This window comes from Alligator sinensis, unplaced genomic scaffold (assembly GCF_000455745.1).
Source record: "Alligator sinensis unplaced genomic scaffold, ASM45574v1 scaffold219_1, whole genome shotgun sequence".
In the NCBI taxonomy this organism is placed as follows: Eukaryota; Metazoa; Chordata; order Crocodylia; family Alligatoridae; genus Alligator; species Alligator sinensis.
Genome location: NW_005841866.1, coordinates 2,435,059 through 2,457,558, shown reverse-complemented (window position 1 = coordinate 2,457,558; position 22,500 = coordinate 2,435,059). Strand labels below are relative to the sequence as shown.

The following is a 22,500-nucleotide window of genomic DNA, read 5'->3' as shown; positions in this document are numbered from 1 at the left end:
TGGAATCTGTACAAATATCAAATACAAAAATAATTCTTTAGAAAGAGGAGGGAAAATGCTTTATTTTTAAACACATTTGAAATTGATATTGTTAAATTTTGATTTGCTAATTTTACTCTCGCTTCCTCTCTCCTTGCTTCCTTAATCCTAAAACATTGTATATTAGTTTCCATAACCTCTTCAAAATCAGTTTTGAGACAATGTATAGACACAGAAAAGGATTGATATATGTTTCTTCCTCTCCTCCCAAAATTGTTGTTTTCAGTGTATTTAAAGAGGAAGAAGTATCTGAGGCAAATAACTATAACAAACTGTTTTTGAGCAAGTCGTAATAATGAACAACACATGATCTGAAATTTGATCAGCAAACATACTTATGCCAAGGAATTTTTGCCATTCACATACCAAGATTCTGTAAATCAGTAAACCACTGCAGTGGAACCCACTTCTCAGAATAACTATTGAAGGAACATAACCAAATTTTAATATAGGGAATGATCTAGATGAGCTGTCACGTTTAAAGAACTGTTAAAAAAAAAGTTAATTGTAATAAGCTTATATACACACATGCATACACACATATGTGTTCATTTATGTATGTATGTGTGTGTATACACACACAGACACTGTGAATGTTTTTATACATACATGCATACATATACACACGCACGCACACACACACATCATGCTCCAAATTTAAAACTAATAGGCAGACATTAAAAGAATAAAAGCGCATTTTTAATAGCCTAAAATACAAAATTAGGCAAATAACTAGTAAGAGAACAAAATCTTAAGGAACATTTTTCATGTGATAATTTTTTCCCACCATGTTACATTGAACTAAAATGTAAATTATTTTCCGGTCCTAATTGGATTTAATTATTTCTTTGGGAGGGGGTGGGAATGGCACACAGCTGTCCTAATGAAACAAAGGATGTAGCAAAGCCTCTCTTTTCCCCATGTTGGTTAATAAACATTGCAGTGGATCTTTATGCTGACAGGCAAATGCAATATTGTGCAGACCTGGAAAGGGGTGAGAGCTAACTGGGCAGCTGGGATCATTACAACATGGGCACGTTAACTGTTACAAAGTACCTTTTGGAAACTGTATTTTGTGGTTTCCTATTAATTTTTGAGTGCTCTGTTTTTAGAGAACCAAATATGGTCCTTCCATCAACCTAAATTGCAAAACTGATTGACTTGCATCGCAGCAGGATTGGGCATAATATTAAGATGAAAAGTCCCACGTTGATAAAGCTGGGCCTGATCCTGGGAAGATGTGTGTGCCTCCATAACTGAGTTGTGTGCACGCCACGCCCTACAGGAGATGTTCAGAACTTTGCAGATTTGGACCCTTTTGAGCTTGGTGTGTTGTTCTTTGTCAATCCGAAGTATCATTGACTTCAAGGGCTACATAAATCTAGGACATAACATTTCCCAGCATTGTGGTCAGGTGATGGCAAGGAAATGGGGAAAGCTACAGTGTGTGACACTGACAGGGTTGGCTTGTCACTATATCTGGCGTTAGTTTACATATCTATAGCCCCTTCCACCCAGGATCTCAAAGCACTTGGAAAGCATTAATGAATGTGACCACCAGTATTATTTATAGTGCAATTCATTATTCGTTTTTGGAGGGACTGCATTCTTATTTTGTCATTTGCTCTTAAAATTAATACACTCCATGCTGGCTATAAAACTGTATTTGCATTTAATTGCAAGTCAGAATGAATTAATGGACGTGATTTAAGGCCGAACTCACTTTTTTAAAAAGAACTCTTCACAGAAGAAGGAAACATAGTTCTGGGTTTTGGTGGATGTGGGGAACGACAGGGGAGTTGGGGAGGGGGACAGACAGAAACTATGTTCATTCCTTGCTTTAATTCTTGAGGTTGCTTTCAACAAAACAAAAATGCCTCTGCCAGGAGGGGCTTAGGCAAAGTGGTCAAGCACATCTGCTCCTGAGAAGGTAGTAAAGAAAAGAGGTTCGTAGTAATAGGGCAGGAGCACAAAGGGAAAATTGTACATTGGAAGCATTAGTCTCTTCAGCCTTAGTGTGGCCAGACTGGTTTAGCAGACAGAATGATAGATTGCTTTGTCAAGGGTCCCAGGGTGTGCCCTGAACTTGAAGCACTTTGTTTATCGTGAATAGAAAGGGAAAAACACAGACATAATCGATGTCTAGTTTTTAGGAGTTAGAAAGAGGTAGGAGAACAGAGAAGACTAAGGGAGGGGAAGAGAAAAGTTGGGGGAGGGGCGGGCCGTGGTTGTGGCTGTCCATTAACAGATGAACTTGGCTGCAGTCCAGATTTTGATGAGAGTGTCATAGCCCAAGAGCAGTCAAGCCTTTTCAATAATTTTTTTATACCTGCTGACTGTACATCAAATGCTCCCAGGTCTTTTGGCTAAAGGCAAGAAAAAAAAGACATAGCTCAGTTTTTTTCCTCTGAACCAGTTGAGACCAGTCTTTTGGCCACACTCACAGGTTCTATCATCTTTCCTGACTTGCTATTGGGAAAATAGAGCTGAAATGATGCCAGTAACCTGAGGGCCCTGGACAAAAAGGGTTTTGGTGTTCTGAGAGGCATATTCAACTTAGAGTGTGGTAGTAGTGAATTTGTGTGTGTTTGTGTGTCTGAGAGATTTCATGAATTGCAGAAGTTAAATTCACTGTTAAAAAGCATGTGTGAAATAATCTGTGCATAGCTGAGAAAGGCAAATACAAGAGAAGGACTGAATGCAGGTCAGCTGAGTATAAAAGATAACTCTGTAGTGGATAATTCCATGGTAGAAAGCCTGTTCCTACTCGTGTGTGTGCTTGTTGTCTACACAATGGCTTTGCACCAATTTAATTAAATTGGTAGGAAAAACAATTTAGTTAAATAGGAAGGGAAATCCCTTAGTGTGGATTTAGTTATACTGGCATAATGGTGTTTATACTGGTATAGTGTGTTTCGGATAAACACCTTTATGCTGGCATAACTACGGCCATGCTAGCTGGTTTCACCAATTTAATGAAATCTTTTTTTCTACTGCTTTACTTAAACAGGTGAAAAATCTGCATGCAGACAAATCTTGTGTGTCTTCAGCCTTGCATAGCTGTCACAAAAATTTACCAGCCTAACTGCAAAATATACTTGCCTTCCCTTGCCGTGAGGATGATGAGAATGTGGAAAACTAAAGATAATTTACTAGCTCATTAAAAAAAGCAGTGACTTGCCTGAGCTGAGTAGGCTTTTGCAAGGCTGTAATAGATACAGCTACAGATTGACATGGAGAAATGAGTGTACAAAATTTCGATCCAGAGTTTGGCACGAGAGCTGCCATAGGATAGGGTTCAGGGGTATTTGGATCCTGGGGATTGATCTGACCCATTGAAGGGACATGGGTTAGACAGCAGGAAAGTGTGAAGTCGGTGTATATAAGTATGTATGTGTAGACCTAGATTTATACGATCCCAAATCAGTCTTTTTGTTTCTGATTATGCTGTCTATTTCTGACAGTTATTCAGCTCCTTACCAGTCTTGGCAGGCAGCTCAGTCTATAACATCATGACGTTTTTTGCTTTTAAACAGGCCAGTTTCATCGTGCTGCAACAAACAGCAGCTTAACTGAATTTTGCTGTGACTTATTTGAATAACATGCACTCCAGTCAAACAAGAAACCCCTCAAAAGAAGATTTCAGTGCTTTGCTTTCTGTCCAGTTTACACTGGATTGTTTTCAAAACCTGAAGAAATGGAGTAGCTAGGAAAACATGGACCCCTCTAAGACAGCAAGGGATAATTTTTCAAAGGCACAAAGAGCTATGGGGACTCGATGCCTAACTGTTCTTTGACAGTCATTCCACGTTACCCCACAATCTCCCCGCAGTATCCCAAAAGTGCATGCAGTTAGCACCAGTTAGGAGGACTGACAAGTCACTCGTGGAACCCTATCTCACACGACCCTTTATGGGGATGTCAGTAAAAACAGGGCTACTTGCCAGTGCTTCCTGAAGGTGCAGGGCCCCCTGAATCAATAAATTCACTGACTCAGTATGTTTTTAGGGGGTCCAGACCCCAGCTGCCTCATGTTTGTACTGCAGAGGATTAAGATAGAACTGTTTTCCCACTTTCCAAGTTTTCAGCTTAAATCTCAATTGTAAGTAGCTCATTTAATTTTCCTTTGTGGAAGACAAGTGCAAAATCTGTGAAGAAGCCTTGGGCTCCACCTCTATGAACTTACTCAAGGATTGGTGATCTCCTCTGCAAAGCCTTTTCTTATCTTGATCTTGGAGATGCATGTCAAACCATAATTGGCTTTACTGTAAACTTCCTAGCTACTGTACATACCTTTACCTCTTCTTAGAATCTGATTGTGCACATGGCTGGTCTATGTAGTGTACAGCCTGTTTGTTATCTGCCTGTCTAACTACTTATATAGCTTCCAGTGCATTAGTATCTGAGAATCTCATGGGAATTAGGGAATGCATCCTCATAATACCACCGTGAGGTAGGGAAGTACCATTGTCATTGTAAGGAAGAAGAAAAGTGACTTGTCTAAGGGCACAGTGGTAGTCTGTGGCAGAGCTTGAAGTGAGCCCAGTACATTAACCACAATGCCAGTCTTTCTTCTCCCAACTGTCTCTTAATGGTTATCGCAATAGTAATGTTTTCTCTGTTCGGTTACTTATGCTTGCCTTCCCCTGAAAACAAGAGCAGGTCTACTTTGAATCTTTAATTGAGACTGACTTTAGGTGATTAGAGGATGACATTCATCCTCTGAAATCTGTGAGGAGGCTGTAGGACGGCAGGCTTGCATCTCCATTGCTGCCACATAAGAATCGTAGTCTGTCAAACAGGCATCACTGCAGCTCCAGTAGCCATTTTGCTGGCTTCCATATTAGTTTAGAAGGCGGCCTGTCCTCTGAGGCACATAAGGTTGCGTAATCCTTGCCTGGCTGGCCATTTCCTCCACAGCTGCTTATTCAGGGTCTGCCCAGATCCAGGTTCGATACGTTTGTCTCTTGAACATTCAGTTCATCTTCACTCCCAGTGAAATTCACCCCAAGTAAGACCACCTATGCCATAAGTCTTAAGTGATAGAGTGAGCTCTACCTGGGCCCCCCACATCTGGGAGTCTTTCATGTGTAGTGGAAGTAATCTGAATGCCCAAGGTGACATACTTGTGACCTTTGGGTCAAGTACCTTTGTCTAGAGACTCTACAGTAAATATTGTACAATGAAAACATAAGGACATAAGGAGTACTGTAACTGAAAAGGCTATAGCAGTGCAGCAGCCTGGCTAAGAGACTGCTGGATGAGCTGTGTGTAGTATTTCTAGTTCAAACTGATTGAAATGTCGACTAAAAATCAATGTTGTTGACTAGTGATAATTTACAGTTTTCTTGGTGCTAAGTAGTTCCACGCTTAAGAATGCTTTTGCTGTGCAGAGATTAGTGCAGAGAGTTCTGTATGCCACAATGAATCAGATGCATTATAGGTCAGCCCTTTATTTGTTTCATCATGACTTTTACACAGTTGTCATGTAATTTATGGCTGCTTTCACGTTGTCAAACATTTTCATTGCAGCTTCTTCTTAACATACTCCTGACACAAACACGGCTGCTTTAAAGAGACTGTATTGTTTCATAATCTGAGAGGAGGACTATAAAACATCAAATTACACTATCTTCAGGCTAATCTAAATGCACTACAGATTGAAATCAGAGCTCATTTGTCCCTGATGCAAATTATTAAGTTCTAATTATAAATATCCATTTAATTACCCCATACATTTTTATTCTGCAGACCCTTCTCAGCAATTCTGTCTGAGATACAGTAGATGTATAGGAGAAAATCTGCAGTAATTAATGTGCATTTCCTAAATAATGAAGAACAAACATGAGCTACTTTGTTTATGGAAGACATAGCCGCACACACATTTTTAGCTATCCATGTTGTGGCATTAGGCACTGAATGCTAATTTAAAAGTAAACTGAAAAGGCAAAAATTAAAAGTTTGATTTTTTTTCCATGTTGAAAAGGCCCGATCCTGTAAAGACTGGTTCAGTTAGGTAATCCTTACTGTCGCCAGTAATTCCACTCATCTCAGTAGAACTACATGGTTGGCTGATGGTTACTTATGTGAGTAAGGCTTTCAGTATTAAGCCCAGTATTTTGGAACAGAGACAATAGATTACAAATGGGCATATTGTTTATGCTAAAAGCTTCACAAACCAACATGGTCACTATCTATTATTACAGTGAAGCAAATATCTGTTTTCTGTTTGTATTTTAGAAGCTTTCAAGTTTAGTACTGAACACTGCACTAGCTAGCTAAAAATTTTCACTTGAAAGTTAGTTTTTCTTTCTCCTCTTTTTGTACACTTGTTAACCCAAAATTTTGTTGTATTGTCTGCAGAGAGTAGCATGCATTAAGATCTACAACTGAAAGTGAACACCTTTCATTGGTTCATCCTTTTACCCTAAGCATAATCAGTACCATCACTTGAAACAGAATTTCTGAGTTTAATAAGATCAAATATTTATAACAGGAGAAAAAATTTCATGTATATAAATGTGTGTGTACACACATTTTCTCACATGATATATTTCTAAGATTATATATATGTATGTGTCTGTTTACACACACGGATATATATACACAATGGATACATGGCTTTATTGCTTATTTTCTCAAAAGATTTTATCTGTTTTAACCAGAGGAGGCATCATTAGGTTTTTCTGATGAATCTGTGTTTGCAGGATTTGTGCAACTTTAATGTTTGCTGGAATTATATTAGCAGGCCCAAGGTGCTGTTGAAAGTCAAACAGTGCTTTATTTAGCACTTACATAGGTCAAATCTTAAACCCACTTTTTTGGAGGAAGGCTGGGTCAGGCTTGTATCAAGTCCATGGAAGGCTACTGAAGCTCAGTTGTCACGTAGCTGCTACAGCCCTTTCCCTGGCCCCCAGCATCTCAGACTGGAAGATCTGTGTAGCAGGAAATCCTCTGGCTAGACCCCTCCATACTACACGGATGCCTTATATTCCCTGAGTGCTGATGCCTGTTGAAGTCAGTGGGAGTTTTGCCTGCATATGGACTTTAGGATCACAGCCTGAGGGCCAGATTGTGTAAAATGCATTTAGCCTGTAGTGCAGGGAAGCACCTCATCAGAAGCACCAGGAGGTATTTTGGAAGGCTGGCACATCAGTGGAATGGAGCCATGCTGTAGTCTCCTCCCTGCTCCTCCCCATCCCCTCTGGGGAGCCTTGTGCCCCAAGGGAAGTAGGGAGGAGCTGTGGCTGGACTCTTATGAGTGCAGAGATTGGAATTCTGCCCAGCCCTTATACAGGCCAAGCAAAGGGGTGTGGAGGCTCCTTATTCTCTCTTCATTGCTGCACAGCCACGTAAATTGCCTGCTAGCGTGTTTAACAGGGATGATTCTCATCTGTCAACACAGGGAGTGGGAAAAAGCAACAGCATAAGTACAGAACAAGGATAGTTAAGGCAAATTCTGCTCCATGTTGCCCTGGCATAAATCCAGAGTGACTCCACTACAGCCAGTAGAGTTACTCTATAGACATACTGGGGAAAGTGAGATCAGAATTAGGTTTGTTCTTGTCTGTTTTCAGATGGACAATCCAACATCCATTGAAGTCAGGGGGAAAAAAAACTTAAAGGAAATTATGCAGCTCAAATATGAATTAAATTGATGCCTGCCAAAAACCTCTTTATAGCAAAGTATGTGTGCATGTATTCACACATGTATTCATGTGTGTATACTTAACATACACACTGAAGTTTCATTGTAGTCAGTGGTTTTTCCTGACATCAGCAATTATTACCAAGTCCAAATTCACATCTTTGTGCTTGATAATAATTTATGGAAAAAAAATACTTTTATAATATCAGTTATCATCAGTTTAAGTGTGTTTTGAATTTTTTAGTTTTATGTATCTACTACAGCAAATCACAATTTTCTTTTCTTTAGAGGCTTGATTAACTTACTCTTATTTTGTTTTTAAAACTATGAGTGCTTGCAGTAATGTCCTAAATTCTCCGGTAGTTTTATCCCGTAACATCGTGACTGCTTTTATCTTAAACTTTGTTTTACAGTCCCAGCCAGAAGACAGTAGGAAGAAAATTGTAAAAGGTATGAAACAAGTGTTTCTAGAAGCCAAGGATTTTTTTTTTATAACTATCTCCTAAATAGAAAAGTGTTTCTCTTAGCTTTTCTGAAGGTTATATATTTTGGAATGAATTGAGTCGGTGTTTCTTTTTTAACTTGTATCCCTGTTATTGTGCTGCTTTGAGACATAATGCTTTTTATTGTAGTACCTTCATAGTTCAGTCAACATACAGATAATTGTCTGTTTGAGATTTTACATCCTATCACATCCATTGTAAAGAAAGTTAAAATACTAAGCAGTCTAGTAGCCAGATAATGGACAGAGCATGTAGTACACAAGTAAATGCTTACATTCTTATACAATATGTTATTACATGAACAGTCAAACATAGATAAAATTCTGGTCCTGAATAGAAAACAACCGGCGTATTCATGGATGAGGCTTAGGATTTCACAGCACAATATTCTTTCTCTGTCTGTTCATATTATTTTTATTATTATTATTATTACTATTATCATTATTGTATCATGCAATCAGCCATTGTATTGTTAATGTATGGTAGGGTCCTCCTGCTAGGACAGCCTTGGCTTGCTAATGGGGTCAGTCATGTCACAATGTGATATATGGATTATGTTTACCATGGCATATTTTGTTTGCGAGCTAGGCTGTGAGAGTGGAGCAGATGATAAATGAAGATACCCTATAGTTTCACACTAGTTCCTGTGGTCGCAAGTCTCCAAAAACAATAAAGAGCTTCTCATAATGGAGAGATATTTACAGGCATGTAATTGACTTAAAGTTTTAGATCTATGGTTGAAGTTTAAGATGTGATAGCCCATTACTTCAGTGTTTTGCTTAAAGCTTTTATTGGACCTAGATAAATTATTTAGGATCTGTTGTGAAAACCTTGGTAAATGTATGAACCTTCCACCCAGTTAAGTAATTTGCCTGGCTGGTATATTGGTCGATTTTTCATCTACTAGCCCCTGAGTAGCATTCGAATTTTCATCACTGGAATTCATAGGAATGTGTATGTATGTGTGTGTGCATGTATATATACATATAATATATAAGTATTCCAGTGAGGAATGCATGCAAAATATTTTCTTAATATACATTTAAAATACTTATTTGCTCTCCTAAAATCATCATTGTTTTCATGTAGCACTTCCTCAGTCTGTAGGGTGAATAGCAAATGTAAACATGGTCCTGCCATTAAAGCAATCACTGAGATAATACAGTTTGTGAAAATGCGTATTCGGATAATCAAGCCCTATACAGGGGGATGATACTGCAAATCTGGTAGTAGTAACTTATTCCTAAAATACTGTAATGCAAAGGATCAAGAATTAACAGCTCATTGATGAACTGGTGTTCTCTTAACTGTAAACTGAGCACTTTGCTCTGGTCCCTCTGTGACTGCTGCACTTGTGGTAGTACTCCTATGTTCTTCACAGAAGTATGCTTAGATCTGTCTCCTTTGGATCCCTCTTTCTCCACCCCCCTCCCCATGCATCTGGTTAAATGGACTACAGTAATTTGTACACAGTTACTTCTTACTTATTCTATCTCCTGAAAGATATTAAGTCCAACAAGCTTTTACCCACTGAGTCTATAGAGAAAACGGCTAGGCAATTTTTGTTTCAATCTGCACGTCTCTCTGGAGCACTAGTTCCAGAGACTGATCAATAGGTTTTATTGTAGACCTCACTGTCTCTAAAAGCATTGTGACCTTATCTCGTCTAAAAATAGTATTTGCTCTTGCTGCCTACAGAACCTTGACCTGTGAAAACCCATTTGGAACATAACTGACACATCCAGTCAGCTGTATATCCAAGACATGCTCTGCACAGAGCATATTCTGTGCAGAACTGTCCAGCTATGGGAGAGCACACACTTACAGTACTTGGAAGGAAAATAACCCAAAATGATCACTACTTTTGCACCTTGATAGGATCTGTAGGGGAGCTGAGGGGTGGGCGCAGGGGTGGTGGACAGTGAGAAGGAGCAGGCCACCATTCTCCCATTCCATCCCAAAACATTTGGAAACTGATCATTTGGAGATCCTGATATAGAGTACCCCTCTGACTGAAGCCAGTGTGAGCAGAAGGACTCAGCATCTCCAAGTAATCTGCCTCTTATGACAAGAGTTATACTGAGCCCAAACAAAAGTTCATGCTAGTGCAATATCCCAACCTTTTTTTCTTCATTGTCTTTGTCATTTATATTGGAATAGTTATTGAACTCTAACAGCTTTGAAAAGTGCGATCCTCAGAAAAAAAGTGCAAAAAGCTTTACTGTACCCTGTAAGAACTGACAAAAAATCCTGAAACGTTCTTTCAAGTTAAAACCAGTTTTTTGCTAATCACTAGTGGGTTGATCCCTTTAATTAAGGGTGTTTTGAGCTACAGTGAGATGCAGGATTTGGGGAGGAGTTTAACAGGGATGCTGATGAACTGATGACCCACTGAAGCATACTGCTAACTTACGTTACTTATGGCATACAGAAAAATCCAGTGATAAAGAAGAACATATTTTACATATGCATCACCTGGAGGATAACATCTGCTATCATGGGTTGTTTGGTATTTTCAGTGCAAATTAACTGAAACTAGAGAAGGATAATTTCAGAAAGAGGAAAAATACACACAGGAAAGCAGTCCCATGAAGGGTTAAGCAGCATGCCTTGTAAGAAAGGTCTAGCGCACAGCCTCCAAAAGATGAAAAGGAACGAGAGCTATGATTGCAGAGCTGTAAAAGGTGGCATTTTGTTCTCCTGTTAACAAAAGCCAGGACTATTGTTGCCTCCTGGCTTGAAAGAGAGGTCACTGGTGGTATTAGTGCTGCTAATCACATAAGAGACCGGGTGGGCTTGGTCTTCGTGCTGTATCTACTGCCTAAGAAGCTGTGACTGGCCACACCGATCTGTTCCCATATACAGGTTCCTCTTTGGTTACACAACATGTCTGCTCTTGCTCTCTTAATGCATAGGCTATTATTAGCAAGTGTCACTCAGTTATCTGAGAGTGGCACTTTTAGCTGCCATCTAAGTGCCTGACATTTGGGTTTACAGCAGATTAAATTAAATTTTAGTCTGGTTTGGCTTTGCTGGAAGTAGACAAAAGGAGCAGCTGCTGTGGAAATGTAATCTAGCACCAACAAGTACAGGGTGCCATGACTGGTGCTCTTCCCCACCCACCTTCTCCTAGTGCCCGTTTGGGGGTTCTGACTATGCAGGTGACTATTTTGAGATTAGATACCTGACGGCATGTTCTCACTGCCATGCTGTCCTAATCTAACCACTGCTCTACCCCACCGTCACTCAGAATGTTTGTTCTGATCAGTGGCTTTTAGACCCTGGAAATGATTGGTTGGCAAATGCACAGTCAAAATCAGTGCTAATCTTTTCCATTGTGACGTTAGCTTGTCTGCACAGATGGTTTAAAGCAAGGCCTGGGATTAATATTATTCACTTATTGATTGATCCATTGATTTGTAAGTGCATCCATCCCTTCAGCACAGCTAAGCAGGTTTTGTTAATTTTTACAAAAACACAGAAAATGTAGACCTGAGAGAAAATTCTATTTAAATATTTCCTGTCCTTAAAAACAGATAAGCTAAAAGCTTGTCCATCTGATGCTGACCTCAAATTTGGACTCTGGTGGATTGCTCCAAAGGTCATGACCTCACTACTGAGAGCACTCTACTGCTGGGCTCAGAGCAGTCATCATTAGGGACTGATAGCAAAGGCAGTGCTGTAGGTCATTTCAGTCTCAGGGAAAAGAAAGAGGAAATTGCTTATTTGTGTCCCAGATTGGGTCTTTCTAGATCATGACTTTGCACTGGACCCAGAAGTGAACAGGCACCAGCTCAATGCGCACTGCAAACGAGTTATTTGCCCATAATGGCTCACTGGTTCAAGAAAAGGAGTCACTGGGTTTTGGTTTTCAGCTAGAATGCATGACAGTAGTCATGAATGGGATTTCAAAAAAATATGAATTCCTGTGGTAGGATCCACAGGAGAGAAATACAGGTTGTCAGGGTCTCAGGGCCAAGACATAGATGGAAATATGACATTATGTGGGACAACTTACTGGTGTCCATTGCTTGAAGGACATTGTTAGACATTAAGTGGGAACACCATCTCCCTGTTTAAAGCCAGATTGATAGGGGTCAAAGACACCTCACAAGATCAAGATGCAAATGCAGCTTTCCAAAACTGCTTTCTCAATAACCTTCCTCAAGAATGAAAGGTTAGAGACTGGCTGATAACTGGCAAGGCTGTTAATGTCAAGAGATATTTTTCTTTTCAGCAAGATGGTACTGTTCCAGGCTGGCTGGCACCTTGCCTTCCTGGAGTGAAGCAGTAGATAGTAATGGGGCAACACCTGACATGGTGGCCTTCACCAGGCAGGAGTGTAGGGGTCAAGTCGGAGGTGACAGAACACAACTTCTGAACACATTTGACTGAGTCAAACCAGGTGAAACTGCCAGAAAAAAGCAGACAAATGAAGTAATTTATCAGTGAAAAAACAGTGTCACCTATATTATTGGCATCCTTTTTATTGCTTCTGATCTGATAAGTAAGCTTGTTAGGATTTAAGCAACAGTCATGTTCCTTCCATAGCCTTATGTTGTTTAGTATACATGAAGGGCTGTGTGGCACCATCTCATCAGAACAAAAAGTCACAGAAGGTATAAAAAACTGGTTTTCTCTGTAGCGTGTGGCCAGCACGAGTTACAGCCCAGTCTGCTCTGGAAGTGTACGAATGCATCTTATCATACCTACCAGGGGGCAAAGTTAAAAAAATACAGGCTGAAAAAACAGTGGTTCATGCAGGTCCTCCTCAGTTCCTTGACGGGTGTGTCTACTTAGGCAGAAGTGGGTCATTCAGTACACAGACATATGTCTCGTGGTCAGAACTTTTACTGTAACAGAGAGCATTGCACTAAATGGTGAAGCATTTTTATATGCTCACAACATATACAGAGCCAGCTAATCACAAATTATTATTGTCTAGGGTAGCCTTACCTTCTGATCTGTTTTTGTAAGCTTTGCTGTTTTATACTGATATTCTTTAGAGAAAATTTACTTCCTCCTGACTCCTCCTGTTTCTACCAAACTATATCCCTTGGTTCAGTAGCTGCTGTCAACACTCCATTTATGTCTTTCCACAATCTTAGACTGATTGAACACCAGGTTCCTCTATCACACTGACTCTCAGCATTTTTAGACTCAAGGCACCCCTTATCAGACTTGAGGTGCTTCTTAGTTTTCACTCATTTTTTGACTACAGAAAAATAATAGAGCAAGTCTTTTGTTGCAAAGAAACTATAAAGACTGGAACAGGGTAGAATGTTTTTAGTACAAATGAATTCCTATTTGTAATCTCTGGTTTTATTTTTTAAATCATATTTGCACACCTATCACTACTAACACTGAATAGCACTCTGCAGCACCCTTGAAAGGAATTCAAGGCACCCTAGTTAAGAATCATTGCTCTATCACAAGATGCTGTGATTAGACTTTCAATATGTGTTGGAGTAGAGGGCTGCATTACATGCTGTGCACTGGAGGGGAGTATGCCCAGACAATTATATATGGGTCTATGTCACTGCAGGAAGATGTGATTTGAACATTAATGCAAAGGATTGTTTGGGTCAAGACTCCTGGGCCCTGATTCACCAAGCGGGAAGTGGCAACCTCAGAGAGCCAACTGAACACTCCTCAATTAGGGCTGCTGCAAATTAGAGTTGGTGGAATGGGGAGGGGGTTCTGTTTTAATTCTAAGTGTTTAGGGTAAGGTCCCTTATGCTAGCAGAGGATTAGGTCTAGCCAGAGTCCAATTCCTCAACGCTTTCTCCTACCTCTCGTATGCTCCCAGCCAACTCAGTATGCCCCCACCTCTTGTGTAGGGGAAATTCTGCACATGGGATCTCTGGCCTGTGTAAGATCATGGAAAATGGCTCCAATAGCCTGGAAGTGATCTGACCCCTGGCTTCTGTTCATGGTTTGCCACTGGATACTGTGTGATTTGGATGTGCCACTTAAGAAATCCGAATGAAGTTTGCCTAACTAAGAATTTTAAGATTTGGTCTGTAGTTTCGCTATCTCAGTTTGCTTATATGGAAAGTAGATGTTATACAGAATTAAGAGCTGAGTGAATTTTATTTTTTTGTTGAATAGCAAGTTTGCTGAAAGATGTGGTATCAATGACGTCATTGAATTATTTTGGCCAAGATATTAGAAAGAAGAATTTTGAAAATGGTTTTGTTTCAACATTTTTGAAGCAAAAGGTTTCAGCTATTTATTTTTTAAATGGGATTTTTCATTTAAAAATTGCCGTACTTTTTAAAAAGAAGGCTATAACTGGGTTAAATAACTTGAAAATGAAATGAAATGCTTTCTTTGCTTTAGGTTGAATGAAATGTTTTGTTCAACCTTAAACAAAATTGTTCAGTTTTCTCATTTTGCCAACAATCTGAAAAAAAATTATTCTTCTTCAACTCCAAATGAATTTTTTCCCCTAATTATTCAGTTCAGCAACTGAACTGAAAAAATCCATTATGTGCCCTGCTCCATAATACGTACCTACTTCATAAGAATGTTGTTAGGTTTAAATTATTAATAACTGTAAAGCACCTTGACAGCATCAGATGAAAGATGCTATCTAGTTGCATTATTATAATTTTATTTGGGGTTGTATCCAGATCAGTTGTTCTGTATAGATTTGTGTGGTTTGTTATATAGATTTACATGCACATATATAAGTGTATGCATGTGTATCTATGCACACAAACACACACTATTGGTTGGATAGAGACGTGTTTGTCTCTCATTGCCAACAGAAATTTTGCACAGATACTGAGTAGAAAATATTCCTAAAAATTGATCATGTAGACCAAAAAAAAAAGGGATTTGTTTAAATTTATTTGAAAAAATGTGTGCATTAGTGGTATTTTATGACTTGTAAAGTTGAGAGGGGGATTTTTAAAAAACAGTGCCCAACTTTGTCTTAACCCTGGTGCTGTTGAAGTCAGTGTTAAGAATCCAGTTTTGAGTGCTTTTGAATATAGCTCCCTTGATGTCTATATTATCTGAAAAAACCCTATGTATTTGTTTTGCTTTTAGAAACATGAATGTCTTGAATTTATTAAAAGAACTCCAAAACCCAATTTTGACACCAAGAGTCTAGAATTTACATTATTAATTAGTACCACAATATGCAAAAAAATCCAGTTTACATATCCAAATACTGCTTTGCATAATTCACACCTCATGTCTGGTGAGAAAAAAGAAGCATTTCCTTCAATTAATAAAACAAGTAAGAACATTAAAAAAAAAAATGTTGGAATTGGGGAGATTGGCTTGTCTTCATGTTTTATTATAATTAGTATTTGCTCTTGCTATTGTTTCAGTCTAATTTTATAATTTATTTGTTAGAAACTGGCAGCATCTGTTAACTTGTAGAACAGTCATTATGATGTGACATAATGAGTTTGGACCAGAATGGCACCTTACTTTTGAAGTTGTCCCACTTATTACAACAGTGCTTCCCACAAAGTAATATGTTATTTAGTGGCCTCTTCTACACATGCGCTTAACTACAGAGTAGACTCATTGGCTGCAGAGTAAAGCATCACTGTTTATATGTGCAGTAGTATTAGGTCTCAGTAAACTAATTCATGCCACAGTAAGATAGTATTGTTGGGGACAGTACTATTTTACATTGGGGCAATTAACTGAGATTAAACGTGTAGATGCTGACTGCGAGCATAAATTGTGCCTCCTCAGCCCAACCAGCTGGAGGCCAGACTCTTGCCTACCTCCTAGCCACACAGCTCTGCATTTTGAGTGCCCTTGTGCCCCAGTCAGCCCTTCTGCTGCCTAATGCAGCCACTTGGAACCTGGGGCTGACCCCTTGTTCTTCCTGCCAGCTCGGGCCTGCTCTGCCTCTGTTCAAATTGCTGTTGTCCCGGGTACATGTGTAGATGCTGTGCCTGGGAGTAGTTTACTCTGGCTCACACTGCTCCAGAGTTTATGGCACATGTAGTTGGCCCCAGTATGAGTAAGAATATAAGAATTTTACTGTAAGAGATTATTTTTCCTATGTTAGGGTCTGGTTGTGGGGCTGTTACTCATTTTGGTAAGTCCTTATGCATCAGCGTAGTAACATGGCCTTAATGGGACTATCTGCATGAGTGGGTGCTTAGGCATATGAGTAGGGGTTGCACAATTTAACTCCAATTGCTAATTTTTATTAAAGATATTTTCTTATATAAGTATTGAAGGAGAAGCTGAAAGCTGTGTAACAGGTAAGAGAATATAGCAATGTCCAGGCAGTATCCACTCTAAGTTTTAGAACTGATATCAGAGATATAGCTCTGCATTATCTTTCCTTAACTAGCCATATTAACAGCAGAAAAACAATTCTTTGAGCCACTTGAACAAAATAATTGACTGTTAATATCAAGAACTACAAAACTGTGCAGGGAACAAGTTAGAACATACCTTAACAAAATCTTACAACAAAGAGCTACTCAAACACACCCTTGAGTCTAGTGAGCTGTAAATTGAACTTCAGTTCAAATGAAAGACTTTTATGTTTTGTGTACATTTTTGTATCTACTCAGAGTGATTCAGTATCCCACATGGTGTGACTTTAAGTCACTAAAAGAATCAGCAAGTACCGTGCTCAGCCCTGAGATCAGTGGTTTATATCCCTATGTGGCAAACTGACTTTAGTTGGAAAGGATTCAGCGGAGTCCCACTTAACTTTCTTGTTCAATTGTATTATTTTTTTAAATTTATAGAGGTTAGACAGGACCTGAGCCATCTTTCAGTCAGTATTTTCCACACAGGGAAGAAACAAAGAGAGAGAACCTTGTACTCTGCTGTGCGAGTGTAATGATCTTTCTGTAAGAAGTTCCACACCCATTTCTTCCAACAGGTTAGAGACACATTTTTGGCACAGTGCAAAATAAGCGTTCTAACATGTTTTTAATCTGCAGCTTTCACATCTTGAAAAGTCTGATGTTGTGGCTTTGGCTGTATGCATATATTTCAAGGTGTAGCACTCGAATAGTATAAAATATAGAACATAAGTAAAAAGCAGTGACATGCATTAAATACGTTGATTCAAGTCTGCTATGTATTCATTTTTATGCCCTTTGGTAATGCTTTTCATTTTCATCCTATTATATTAGCTACTTTTTTGGACAATTCCTAGGTATTTACCATTGTAATATGAAGTTCTTTCTGATACTTTTTGAATTCTTAATTGCTACAAACTGGGTGCATCTAAATGAGACCCTTTGCTGCACATTAGACTAACGTGCATGGGACTTACTGTGCAGTAATGCATGATTTGCTAGTACCAAGAAATGCAGGTAATAGATTAACTGCACATTAGCTACTGTGCAAGTAGCGCATGTGTAGATGCTGATTGGGAACAATTTGCTCCTGGTCAGCCTAGGTAGCAGAGGGCTGCAGGGGGTGGGGGTGGAGGGGAGCTGTCCGCAGCTCTGGTATGGAGCTTGGGATCACAGCCCAGCTCAGCAGTACACCCCAGTGTTGACTTGGGGTGATGCCCCATGGATGAGTTGCAGCAGCACCCTGAGCTGTCCCCTTGCTTTGCTTGCTGAGAGGACGGGAGAGTTCTCTGTCTCCAATCCCAGTGCTGCTCAGCTCCCGGTTTCCCCCAGTAGAGCTTCCCTGTCCCCTCAGTCCTGCCACTACCCACACAGTACACACCCCAGTCAGCTTCTCCTCCCTGCCCGTGTCTGGGGGAGCTGGCAGCTGAGCAGCGCCAGGACCAGGGGAGCTGCTGTGGGGTAAGCAGTTCTGGGACTGTGGGGTGCTGTGGCAGGGTAAGCAGCACCAGGATGTGTCTCCCCTTGGTCCTGGTGCTGCTTACTTCCCTGTTGAATACCCGTGGTCCCGCTGCTGCATAGACCCCCCTGCGACTCCTGGTGCTGCTCAGCTCCTGGGGCTCCCTGCAGGCATGAGTGGGGAGTGGGAGCTGAATGGGGCATGTGCTGCGTGGGCAGCAGCAGGGCTAATGGGATGGGGAAACTGTCTCCAGCCTGGCACTCTGAGGACAGTCAGCTCTCCTGTCCTGGCACTGTTTAGCTCCTGGTTGCTGGGGGAAGCTGGGAGCTGAGTAGCACTGGGACCAGGGATAGAGAATCCCCCAATGCCTTCAGCAAGCAAAGCGAGGAGAGAACTCAGGGTGCTGCTGCTGGTTGGCCACTTGGCACTGCCCCAAGCCAACACCACTGAGCCAGGCTGTGATCCTGGGGTCTGTGCGGCTGGTAGTTGTCCCCCGCTCTGAGAAAGCTCCTTCTTGCTCGCTGGAGCCCAGGCCTGACCTCTGTGCTCCCTAGTGGTTTGGGCTGGCACCAGGGGAGCCTGGAGCTACTCCTGGTTGCTGCAGGGGGCAGAGTAGGGCAGAGGGGCAGGAGCAGCCCTGCACTCAACTGCTCCCGTTGGCTGCATCCAGACGAGCACGGACATGCAGTATGTGGCACTGCAGACCCGTCTGCAGTTTCAGACACCACATATTCAGGCATGGTCTGTGCTGCTACCGTGCAGCACAGGGGTGTTTTTTGACTCCAGAAGATTCCATGGCCAAAAAAAAGCGAGGAGGTGCACAGCCAGTGCATGCAACCCAAAACAGGAGCCTGGCTGGCCAGAGCCTTATTCTGGTTGCTGGCCAGGCTCCCAGCTGCAGGAGCACTATGGCTGCAGCTCCCTGAGGCCCCCAGGACCTCAGGTAAGGCTGCTGGGGCCATCACAGTTGCCGGCCCCAGCCTCCCCTATCCCACCCAGGGTAACCTGCCGTGCGCCAGAGTGTGCATGGCACAGGTGTTCCTTGGGGACAACTAGCAGCAGCATGAGGTGCACTGTTGCAACTTGTCCCTGGGGAAACAAGTGGCTGCACTCATCTGGACACAGCCATTGGGAGCAAATTTGCTTCCGGTATGGTTGCATGTGTTTCTGGGTACAGTTTACTGTGCCTTATTTTAATGCACAGTAACCTTAAGGCACATTAATTGCATGTGTAGACTCACCCAATGTGCATAGGCCTTGCTGTTTTAACTGAAACACCATTAGTTCTTTGTTTTCTAGTGGGCATATACTTACATGAATCATGATGGACCTTAGCCAGAATCCACTGAAGTCAATAGAAGTCTTTGCTTTAACTGAAATGGGGTTTGGATCAGGTTATGAATTACAGCTCTGTACCTTGTCCATTTTACTAAAGCATGACACTTGCAGATTTTCTTCTGTGCCTGGCATTACCACATCCCATGATCAACAGACCTCATTTTAGCATCTCTAAGTGTTGTTATATCCTTGCTGACATTGGTACCACCCACTTGACTTCAGTGATTCTTACTGCTGTTGATAGATAGGTGGGAACATAGCTCTGGGAGGTATTTCCTGGTTCATGAGTCCAGTTCTCTGCTCCTACACAACTATAGTAGATCTTCAGATGTTGTGAGTTCTAGTTCTGGCTCCATAATCTTTCTTGTGGTTTATATTTTATTTAAATAGATTTTCTTTTGGAGGAACCCTTTTCCCACTACTGTTTTGTTGTTCTGGGAGGAGAGCGAGATGGATTATCTCTCTCTTGTTATGGGAAGAGCTAGCATTTACCTTTGGTCCTTCTGCTCCCTTGGGGCTGTGCAGGGGTTAGAGCATTTTAGACATTTCCCGAAATGTCAGCATTAGGAGCACCATTACAGAGACACTAGAAGAATGATCAAAATGAAAGGGCAGAAGAAATTAGCCAGCTAGAAAGCTACAAACAGCAAGTCGTCTACTAAGAATAATCAAGGCTTGCTGTTGGGACCCAGTTCATCCTCCAGTCCATGTCTGTGATGTTTATAAATAAGGATAACAAAAAGTAAGGCTTTATTAAGCCTGTATGACATTAAAGGTACATTTAGATCCAAAGTGTAGCACTGCCTGTTGTAAAATCAGACAGATGATGACATAAATATGTTGCTACTCAAACAATGATGACAGCCACGCTGCTTGGTTGTTAATAGGCCAAATTCTGCTCTTGGCTATGTCAGTGTTATCCTTTTTTTGAAATGGGAGGATTGCGCAGCTTTTGTTGATCTCTAGCAAAACAAAGATTTGTAGGCAAGGAAGGCCAGATTTGATGAAGGTATCTTTGTATTTCTCAGCATGACCTGCACAATTGGAGTTGCATGCTTAATCATAGTATCAAATGCATGTAAGTGTATCTCTTCCATGTTCAGCAGTGAAGGAAGAGGAGGAAATGATGAAGAATATGCTATGAAAATTGTTTCATGGGATTCAATTTGCCCTTATACTAGAATGAGTGATGATGTGCTTAGAACCAAAAATGTGTGCTGCTCCTGCTTATCTGACCCTATGAAAATAGTCACTGTCTTTTTGTTTCTCTGGAGAACTAAGAAAATGGCAGCATATGACAGAATTGCCAGCCAGGCCTGCAGGATAAAGCAGTAATTAGCAAAGCTTTTAAAAGGGAAATCTCCACATTGGGGAAAACATTTTAACAGATCATATTTAGCATGTCTCTTGACAGTTTTGCTGCTTACCCATTTCTTTTTCCACTGCAAAGCTGAGTGAGTGATGTAAGAGGCATTTTCTCCATGTGATATCATGACCAAGGCCAAATTGCCAAAGGACAGGAGCAAAGATGAAGTGGTACTAAAGATCAGGCATTCATTCTTTGTGCATGTGAAAGAACATGAGAGAGGTGACATGGAGCAGGAAGCTGAGTGTCTCCCCAGAAGCCCAACTGTCTGCTGGAGCTGCTTGGTAGCACTTTCTTGTGAAAATCCTTTGGAGATTGTCTTCCTTGTTTCTTGTTCTGAATACCATAGAATCCTAGGGAGGTAGGGGCCTTCAGAAGTCATATAGTCCAACCCCCTGGACTGGATTATTCTTATCCAAGATATCCTATACTAATCCATTGTCTAAACTCCAGAGGTATTTTTCACCCTCATAGGTATAAGTTTAAATTTTGGCCTCTGGGGCATTGCTGGGGGTGGGAGTATATACCTTTTTCGTGTAAGCTCCCTCAGCATTGGTTGTATCAGCGGTGCAGTTCCCTGGGGGCTTCTATTCTGGTGCCCCCTCTTAATTGGCACCTGGGTCTGGTGCCCTAATTGCTTTCCCCTTCCAGCTCCCCCTTGCCGCCACCAAGTTATGTTACTGGTTACTCTGTTCTTTCATTTTTTCCTTCTACTTGCTTCTCTTGCTGGAGTTCAAAATTTTCTTGGTTTGGTCTTTGCGATCCTGCATAACTGTCTCCCCTAACAATTTTGTTTTTGCATGAAAACCATTGCGAATCCTTCTACTCCACTAGTGATACCAGCCTTGACAACTGTTTGTGTGCTTCTGCTACAGGCACTCTGCATTTTCTTCCACCCCATCCTGGTCTAGGAAGCCATTTCTCTGTTTACCTTAAAAACTATTCTGTAGACCCACTTCATCCATAGGTTCATAAAAAGCTAACTGGCTGAGTAAGAGAGATGTGGGTTGGCTCCATCTTTATTGTATGACACACACATCATGGTAGCGAAACATATGACCAAAAGAAGCCATAGTAATTTTTAATAAATGTTATACCTCTTCTACCAGAAGTTTGTTCATTTGGTTGACTCTGGGACATTGGATCTTTCTTATATTTGAAACAGGGGTGACTGGTGCCTCTTGAGTCTCTGGGGGCACAATTTGTGAGTGGTCCTGGGGGCGGGCCAAAAGCCCCATATCTACTCCTATATTTTTGTACTGTGGCTTAGTGCCCCCGCCCCTGCCCCCCCCTCCCCCTCCCCCCAACATGCCGCCAGCCCGTGCAGCAAAAAAACTGCCCCGTCCTGAGCAGTGTCCCCAGGCCCTGCCCCCACCCCCACTCCCACTTGCTTTTTGGCTGGCAGCAGGAGTGGGGGCAGGGTTTAATTTCCCATTGCAGGGGGGTGTGGCATGGTATGATGTGGGCACCAATAGGCTCCGCTCGTGCACCTGGGGCCATGGGGTGACCCCAGGGGCTGGAGGTCAGCTCCTGCTACCTCCTACATCTAGCCTTATGCGGGGGGCCACAGTGTACAGGTGGGTTGCAGCTGCAGCATGGCTCCTTGCCCCCTTCCTATCCTGGAGTTGGCAGCAGTGGCGGAGTGAACTATCCCAGCGGGTGCACGTGAAGCACCTGTCACCCACTGCTTGCTTGCAGTGGTGTTGGGCACTTGGGGCGGACTGTTGCAGGCCATGGGTGTGGGAAGTGGTAGGGGGAGGCAATGGACTGCCGCAGCCCAGTCCAGCCCAGCCCTGTGGCCCACGGCCCTAGGCAGGGACTGGCCTGTGGCCGCCCGCCCCCAACCCCCT

General features: G+C 41.6%; 1 protein-coding gene across 9 annotated transcripts in view; it reads left to right on the top strand.

Annotated features, from left to right (window-relative positions):
- Positions 1–22,500, top strand: part of BCL11A (B cell CLL/lymphoma 11A) — a 107,881-nt gene that overhangs the window by 19,442 nt on the left and 65,939 nt on the right. The window contains exon 3 of one of the 9 annotated variants that reach the window (XM_025192093.1): positions 8,101–8,137. The exons of the other annotated variants lie outside the window; for them this stretch is intronic. Coding sequence (XP_025047878.1) covers positions 8,101–8,137 — 37 coding nt within the window. The remainder of the gene's footprint in view (positions 1–8,100; positions 8,138–22,500) is intronic. 9 annotated transcript variants of the gene reach the window in all.